The following is an 8,156-nucleotide window of genomic DNA, read 5'->3' as shown; positions in this document are numbered from 1 at the left end:
CTGGCATCAGCAGCAGGAAAGGTGCCCATTCTAACAAACTGGTGCTGTCTGCTCATGATCTGTCCCCTAAACATGGCCATCTAGAACAGGCCAGGGTTGCCAAAAAAAAAAAAACATGACCCGACAAGTGTGCCATGCAAAAAGCAGGAGATGGTGGGAGAGCGATGCAGGACTTCTTGCAGTGTTTTGTTCTCCCACTAACTGTGTGAATGACTGCAGAAGTCTTTATTGTTGAGCAGATGCATGTATTGAATTGTTTTGGGCTTTATGCCTTGTGGATTATTTGCACTAATGTGGTACGTTCACTGGAAACTGCACTTATTTTAATGTTAGTCGCCTAAAAGGATTGAAAACAAGTTGTGAGAACTTCCTTAATGATGCAAAACAGGGAGGCCCTCCTGACAGTATTGTTTTGTTGTAGGATTCAGTTTTGTATTGTTACCATCACTTCACTGAATATATAAAATTGGTTCTGTGAACCAAAGTAGTGTGGAAAATGATTTAAATGGGGGGAAAAAAATAAATGATTGCTGAACATGTTCTTGTCTCTAATTTTTGTATATTAAATGGTACATTTATATTTCGATTCAAAAGAGGGATACAAGTGTACCTATCCCATATTTACATACTTAAATTTGTATCTTAAGACTTGCTCAAAGCAAAGGCCTGATGTGTTTTTATATTGAACTCATCCATTTTGTCTCCTCACTGGCATTGGTTTGTCTTTCAAAAGGAAGTCACTTCTGACTTCCAATTTGAAATATTGAAGAGTTTCCATCTCAATATAGTCCAGGCGATGTGCTCTCATCAGTCTCAACATAGTAGAAATGGCATTCTTTAATGTGTAATTAAAAAGAACGGCCAAGAACTGAGTCACATGAGGAAAAAGCTTGGTCTTCAAACATTTAAAAAATGCGTAAAATGAGCACGTCACACTGAAATGTGCTTTTATATTATGAACACTGTAGCCATTCACATATTTCAGACAGTGCGAACTCTGAGCTGGCACAACATTTTGGGAGGAAAAAAAAGGGTTCCTAGAGATTTTAGAAATCATTTTGTTGTGGCACAGATTTGCTTTCATTAAGAGTAAAAGAACAAAACCAATTCCAGAATGTAATGTGCAATAAAACATTCACAACCCCAGCAAACCACCTAAACTTTACCAAACAAATCATTTACCAATATTGAAATGTATATCAAGTCTTGATCTAAATAGTGATAAACGTGATGAGAAGCATGGCCACCGTATCTCTTAAGATACAGATAAGGGTGGAATTTATTGTGCCACTGCCTTCATTCCACCATGTCAACAGTTATGTCAATAGACATGAGTTATTAGACAGCCATGTTTCAGGACATGAGCATGGCTGATAGTGGCTTGGCTGAATACTCTCCAGAGTTTGGATCCCCAGTATTTGGCATGTCCCTCAGTCAACCCACATGCTGTACAGTCCAAAATGGAGGCGACTCAGTGGAAGAAAATGTTTTTGTACTTGGTGTTGGGAATCTGTTCTCGGCTCTTCAACCTTCTTACTGCTTCCCTCATATGTTTGGGCTGAAGAGGAGGTGTGTCTCCCCACTTCTCACAAACATCCAGTGCTGTAAAAAGAATAAATTTGGGGGTGTGGGGGTAAAGTAGAGGAAAAATTAAAGCATGAAGAAAACAAAATTTAGACAACCAAATAACAAAGCCATAATTTAGCCTGGAAGATTCCCAAATCGCAAAGGTCTATGCCACTTACCTTCCTCAACAATTTCTCCAGCGAAGACCTTGGAAATACCCGACATTGCAATAACCACATTCTGGGACACTGATGATCCAGTTATAGACTGAATCAGCTAGAAGAAAAAGGAAAAAAGTCAGTGCTAAAAAATACATTTAAATATAAACAGTGTGTCAGTGCTCATAAACATCTCACCCTTTTAATCGCTGCCTTGGGAAAGGCAGAGCGTCTATACATTTCATAGCGATTTAGCTGCTCTTCAGAAAACGATGACACCAAAACCCTGAAAACACAAGACAGGCAAGCCATGGTGTGCTTACTAGGATAGGAGGGATTTGACTTCAGTACATAAAATGATCAATTTAATTCATTATCTCTTCGCTTAAGAATATCAGACTTACTGCATCTTTTGAATTTCATCTTCGTCAACCTTGTGGCGCTTCTCTTTTTTCTTTTCTGGTTCTACTTTCAGTCTTTTGGAGGGAGGCTGGTTTGAGCTTCCTTCCTCTTCATCCTCTCCTACTGCTGAGTCCTTCATGCACAAAAAACGGTTAATAAGCACAGTTAACACAATCTGGTTTTGTAAAGCCACCAAGTCGAATCTGAATTTTGCAAAGACAGTTGAGCACAGGATTATTTATTCACATGACATGAGTCAAACTAAAGTTCCAAGTGTGTCTGGATTTGAAGGAGAAATATGACTTTGGACAAAGTTTGATTACATCCCTTTTTTGAGGTCTGATTGTGCTCTTGTGTGGCTTTTTCTTAGCATTAATTTTTGCATTTGAAATTGTAGATATAGTGTATAATTGTTCAGATGTCCATTCCCTGTTTTCAGATTAACTTCAAGCCATTTTACCTAAAACTGGTATTCCCCAGGGAAACTTCAGCCTTGCTCTACTTGAAACACAGACTATTTAACTGTGATTCAAGCAAAAGAGTCTCACTCTTGCTCTCAAACATGCCATTATGAGGAGAACGATATTAAGAAGCAACTCACCACTTTAGGCTCTTGTCTGGGTTGAAGTTGAGAAGAAGATTCTTTGGGTTGGTTGTTTGCAGGCACATCTTCAGTGTCGACTGATTTATTCTGTTCCTCACTGTCTGCAGATGTCATCTCAGGTGTGCTTTCATTCTTGATTCGTGCAGGGTCTGCCATTGTCAATCAGCCCTAGTGTCAGTGGCTAGCTGCTTCTGAAAGTTCAAGATTCAAGATTCTTTATTTGTTAAGTCTCAATATACAAGTACGAGGGTAAAATTCTTGTGTTTCGGCTCCTCAACACTGCAGCAACAATAGTAATAAAATAACAACAAAACACAACAAAAAAGCAGGAATAATAATAAATAATGTGTGGTGTATGTAGGGTGCTGTGTGTGTGTGTAGGCCCAGCCTCAATAAATGAGCATATGTGTATATAGTTGTTTGTGTATGCCAAGCTACGTCTGTGTGTGTGTGTGTAAACTGATGATCCGCTGAAGACTATATGTCAGTACCAGTCAGTCCAGCACCAGGCTTACTGTCTTTAATGTTCTTTGTTCAAAAGCCTGGTTGCTTGGTGGAAAAAGCTGTTCCGGAGCCTACTGGTCCATGCTTTGAGGCTGTGGTACCACTTGCCTGACGGTAGCAGCTCGAACGGTCCATAGTTGGGGTGGCTGGGGTCTTTGATAATCATACGGGCTTTGCTGACACAGCATCCATTGTATATGTCCTGGATGGAGGGAAGCTCGCATCCACTGATGTCCTGGGCCGTACGTACAACCCTCTGCAGTGTTTTGCAGTTGTGGGCAGTACAGTTCCCATGCCAGGCGGTGATGCTTCCAGTCAGGATGCTCTTGGTTGTGCCTCTGTAGAAGGCCCGTAGAATCCTGGGCCCCATGCTGAACCTTTTCAGTCGCCTGAGATGAAAGAGGCGTTGCTATGCCTTTTTCACTACATGGCTGGTGTGTTCATCCCTGGTATGGTCCCCAGTAATGTGGACACCGAGGAACTTGAAGCGCTTGACCCTCTCTACAGCAGTCCCGTTGATGGTGATGGGGTCCAGCCTCCCCCCTCTCTTCCTGTAGTCCACAATCAGCTCCTTGGTTTTGTCGACATTGAGAGAGAGGTTATTCTCCTGGCACCACTTTGTTAGATTGTTGACCTCTCTCCTGTATGCCGCCTCGTCATCATCGGTGATCAAGCCTCTCACCGTCATGTCGTCAGCAAAGATATCAACTTGTGAATAGTAAATAGTGCTTAGGGATATGGAAAATATCATTATCACACTGATCATGGGGAATTTTACAAGACGGGGAATTTTACAAGATATTGATATCACAATCTTTTTTTCTTCCCCTTTTTGGGCCAATTACCCCACTCTTCCGAGCCGTTCCGGTCACTGCTCCACCCCCTCTGCCGATCCGGGAAGGGCTGCAGACTACCACATGCCTCCTCCGATACATGTGGAGTCGGCAGCCGCTTCTTTTCACCTGACAGTGAGGAGTTTCGCTAAGAGGACGTAGTGCGTGGGAGGATCACGCTATTCTCCCCAGTTTCCCCTCCCCGTGTCTGCGTGGGTTTCCTACGGGTGCTCCGGTTTCCTCCCACAGTCCAAAGACATGCAGGTGGCCATACTAAATTGTCCCTAGGTGTGAATGTGTGTGTGTCGGCTCTGTGATGGCCTGCCGCCCAATGACTGCTGGGATAGGCTCCAACATCCCCGCAACCCTGAGAGCAGGATAAGCGGTTTGGATAACGGATGGATGGGCTATAAAAATAAAACTGACTTGAGTTATTATCAAGCCAGTTTCACTCTATTCAGGACACATAAACCAACTGATGTATTTGACCTGAACAGACAGAAGCTGACTTAATACCATTGTTAACTATCTTTAGTACAAAACTCAACTGTGGTTGTAAATGCGCTAGCTACTTTCCACTTTTAAGATACACATAGGTATGTTACATAGCTACGAGGAACAAAGCAACTTGACACGGGTAGGTTTAAATGAGTGAACAGGCATTAGTAGTTCTTAGCTGATAGATTTGAGTGTTTTTTAGTAATTGTAAACGGCATTCTTCACTACATAAACACTAGCCTTAGTGTGAACGATGCAGCTGCAGTGACAATAAAAAAAAAACCGGGGAGCTAGCAACATCCCACTCACAACTGCTAAACTATCTTAGCAGATATAGTAACGAAAAGATAGCCTACCAGCAACTTGTTCGGACACTTCCACTGTACAACCATAAACAATACAAATAGACTCGATTTTAACCAACAATCATATATAGCAGTTAGCTATATGAAGCCAATTTAGGAAACTAATCCCGCCACGGTAGCGTAGCGGAAACACGCAGCATTTCCTGTTCCGTTTTGTACGAACTTTATTTGGTCGCCTTGATGAAACAGTGGTGCAGGATTATTGCAATGTTTTAGATTTCACCCACAAGAGTTTATTTCTGGTATTTTGTTTCTCACTGGCATTTCAAACAGACTATCATGCCTCGATTCAAGTGAAATGACTGCAAAATGAAATATCTACGTTATAATGTTTGTTCATTTATTCATAAGGGCATTTTAATGTGGGAAAATTTGTAACGAGAAGCGCTGTGACCGAATGGGTTTCACGCCGTGAAATATGAACGGTGTCATTTTAATGATGGTATTCTTCCACGTCGATCTTCATGCATAGCAACTGACCAGTCCGTTGACTTGAGAGAACTCAAACCATTATAATTGACTTCCAATAATTACAGTACAAAGAGGGGTGTCCTCTTGAAAAAAACAAAACAAAAAACGTACGTACACATGTGCCCGTGCTCTCAGTACTACTAAACACTGGGTAGATGGATAGAAACTCTCCTTCTCCCTGCCTCAGTACGATTGGGAAAAAGCATTGCACACCATCTTGTTTATACCCATCCATTAATGTTGTAAGGCAGCTATAGGCGTGGATGCTGAGGATTTCTTTCTTTTCCTTTTTTTTTTATCAGGCGTTGGTAATCCAGAAACGGTAGTTTCAAGGAAGTGACGGACGGCGCTCTGAGGACTGGTCAAAGGAAGTTTGCCTGCTCGTACTGAAGGAAACTTTTCCCCTTTAGCGCCAGCACCGTGAACTGGGAACACTGGGAAATCCTCCAGAAAAGCGCCGCTGGGGGGGGGGAACGTATCCAGCAGCCAACATAAAAGGGACCCCGTTGTTTTTTTGTTTTTATTTTTTTTAACCCTCTGGGATCTTAATAAATAACCGGGAATACAGGAGGAGTTCGAAAGGAGGAATCGCGAAGGAATTTCACTCCCGTTGTTCAATTTCCCCCCTTTTCCTCTTCCTTCTCCTCCGGATTCCCCTTTCGACTAAGTGATGGGGAAGGAGCAGGAACTCCTCGAGGCGGCTCGCACTGGAAACCTGGTCGCCGTGGAGAAGCTTTTATCCGGGAAACGACAGTCGGCGGGAGCCGGCGGCGGATCATCGGGAACCGGGGGAAGTGGCAACAGCAGCGGCCACGGCGCCTCCTCGCACCCGCTCTCCAGTCTGCTCAGGTACGGCGGAATTGAATGGGGGCTGGCGGGGGGACATGGAACCAGGGCCAGTTGTAACCAGTTTTTTGCGTTGTCCCCGTTAAATTCTGTTGCAATACTTTCTTTTGTAACCACCTATTGGAGCATTTTGCAGCCCCACGTCGGAGTATTACATTATTTTCTTGACCTACACAAAGTAAACCAGTGCGGCACGCAAGCGGAGGAATGCTTCTTTGTTGTAGCTCATACCTCTCTCCCCTTTGCTTGTTGTACTGTACATAAACCATCTATTAGGTACTTACCAGATAACTAATACTGCATTAAATAATGCATTTTAAACGCAAAAAGCAGCAACTGATACAAACCATGCTACCTTGTGATTTTATAGCTCGTACCCACCCCTTCTCCTCTTTGCATGTTGCACTGTAACGTACACAAATTACATAGTAGGTATTCACCAGATTACCAAAACTGCATGAAATAATGATTTTAAAAAAAAGAGGCAGAAATGTTTCAGTCCAGCCCATGGATAGGTTTAAAATAATGCTACCTTTTTCTTTTTTTTAAAAAAAAATTGTGTACTTATTGATATGATCACTCAGAATGCTGACTATGAACATTTATATAGCCTAGTTGGAGTGAAAAGCAAGTTAGCAGATCCAGCATAATGATTAGGATGGATATTTTGAGCTCTCACTGGTCTGCATTTTTAGAATGATGGCATTAGATGATTTTGGGGTTGCATTTAATAATACTGCCCATGGTCATATACTGCCTTTGGCATTATAGATGCACAATGGAGACATGTAAGCCTGGCAGAGTCCATCTGAGCCTCTCCTATGTGGCCATAATTATACATCAAGCAGCATGTGAGGTTTGAGTCCTCACAGATGGGGGGACTCTGTGTGAAATTAGCTGTTTGGTGTGGTTATTCAAATCTCTCACCATACATGCGTGAATGGGTGTATGGGCTCTGTCAAAACGTTTAACATCCACTCGTGTCTTCATGTTCATGCAGCATTCACCCTTATTTCTGAAGCACTTCATTGATTATTTCCGAATTTGGCTTAAGACTGACTGTCGAGCTGTGCATTTGGTCCCTCTGTTTAAAATGTCTGAAACTAGCTCTGGATAAAAACTAATAATTTGCCCATAGATGAGAACGGCAATAGACGACTATGGCCTTGATCAATTTCCTGACCCCCCTCCTCACCCCCACTGGTGTGGTGGGTTTTGTATACACTTACGTATATAAGATATAATATTAGGTGAAATATCAAATGGAATGATCAAACAGCTTCTTTGAGTTAGTTTTTTTTCTTTCCTTTTTTATTCAGCATTTGTGTGAGATAGAGTTTGGGTGCATAGGCTTATTACCTATAAGGGATCGTTTAATTTCCCCCTGGAGGTTGAAAGTTCTAGTTCTGGTCTCCTGTGGCTCACAATTTGATAATATATTCGCAGTTAAGACCGCCACTGCTCTATTCAATGTTAATATTTTGACTTTGCCTGGCAACAAAGAACCAAAAAAAAGGACATTCTGCTATGAAGAAGAGCTGTTATACCCTCCGGCTCTGTAGCCTAAAAAGAGGGTCCCTCTGTAGAAATAAAACAAGGTTGGTAATCTGTTAAGACAGAATTTACAGCCTAGGTAAATGCTGTTTCAAGTAAAAGAGATTGCCTCTTTGCGTCCACATTGTGATGTGGTCCACACACAGGTTTGTTGTGTGTCAGCCAAAACACAGTGATGCTGCCCCGGTGCGCCCCGGTTGCTCGCCTCTTTCATCTTCAAGACAAGTGTCCCTGATGAGGTTCTAGGTGATGCATCACAATGTTCCTCATCACAGACTGCACAGTGTACTCTAGGTAATTGCATTAAAACCTCCGAATCCAAAATCCAATTTCTGGGATGTCATGCAGTCAATGC

The 8,156-nt window shown here is 42.3% G+C and overlaps 2 protein-coding genes across 3 annotated transcripts in view; one reads left to right on the top strand and one right to left on the bottom strand.

The window, feature by feature from the left end:
* Positions 1-585: 585 nt before the first annotated feature.
* Positions 586-5,056, bottom strand: taf11 (TAF11 RNA polymerase II, TATA box binding protein (TBP)-associated factor). Of its 2 annotated transcripts, XM_056273595.1 has the most exons (7): positions 4,922-5,039; positions 3,343-3,962; positions 2,728-2,921; positions 2,129-2,259; positions 1,923-2,010; positions 1,746-1,842; positions 586-1,602 (listed from the first exon to the last, which is right to left on the bottom strand). In XM_056273595.1, the coding sequence occupies exons 3-7, from the start codon at positions 2,884-2,886 to the stop codon at positions 1,472-1,474; spliced, it is 606 nt and encodes a 201-aa protein (XP_056129570.1). In that variant the 5' UTR covers positions 2,887-2,921; positions 3,343-3,962; positions 4,922-5,039; the 3' UTR covers positions 586-1,471. The 2 variants fall into 2 exon arrangements, with proteins under 2 accessions (XP_056129570.1, XP_056129569.1); XM_056273594.1 differs by lacking the exon at positions 3,343-3,962 and having other exon boundaries at positions 587-1,602; positions 4,922-5,056.
* A 697-nt stretch (positions 5,057-5,753) lies between these two features.
* The window catches only part of LOC130106950 (ankyrin repeat and SAM domain-containing protein 1A-like), a 131,158-nt gene continuing 128,755 nt past the window's right edge, over positions 5,754-8,156 (top strand). Inside the window, exon 1 of the mRNA XM_056273305.1 lies at positions 5,754-6,250. Coding sequence (XP_056129280.1) covers positions 6,072-6,250 — 179 coding nt within the window. The 5' untranslated portion in view covers positions 5,754-6,071. The remainder of the gene's footprint in view (positions 6,251-8,156) is intronic.

This window comes from Lampris incognitus, chromosome 2 (genome assembly GCF_029633865.1).
Source record: "Lampris incognitus isolate fLamInc1 chromosome 2, fLamInc1.hap2, whole genome shotgun sequence".
NCBI lineage: Eukaryota > Metazoa > Chordata > Actinopteri > Lampriformes > Lampridae > Lampris > Lampris incognitus.
This window is presented reverse-complemented; position numbering and strand designations above follow the sequence as displayed.

What these genes read in the sequence shown, in the direction of transcription:
- taf11 (XM_056273594.1), bottom strand. Translation starts at nt 2,886, where the DNA reads ATGGCAGACCCTGCACGAATCAAGAATGAAAGCACACCTGAGATGACA. An exon ending in GATGAAATTCAAAAGATGCA is followed by an intron (nt 2,011 to 2,128) that starts GTAAGTCTGATA and finishes TTGTGTTTTCAG; the next exon opens with GGTTTTGGTGTCATCGTTTT. An exon ending in TGGAGAAATTGTTGAGGAAG is followed by an intron (nt 1,603 to 1,745) that starts GTAAGTGGCATA and finishes TTCTTTTTACAG; the next exon opens with CACTGGATGTTTGTGAGAAG.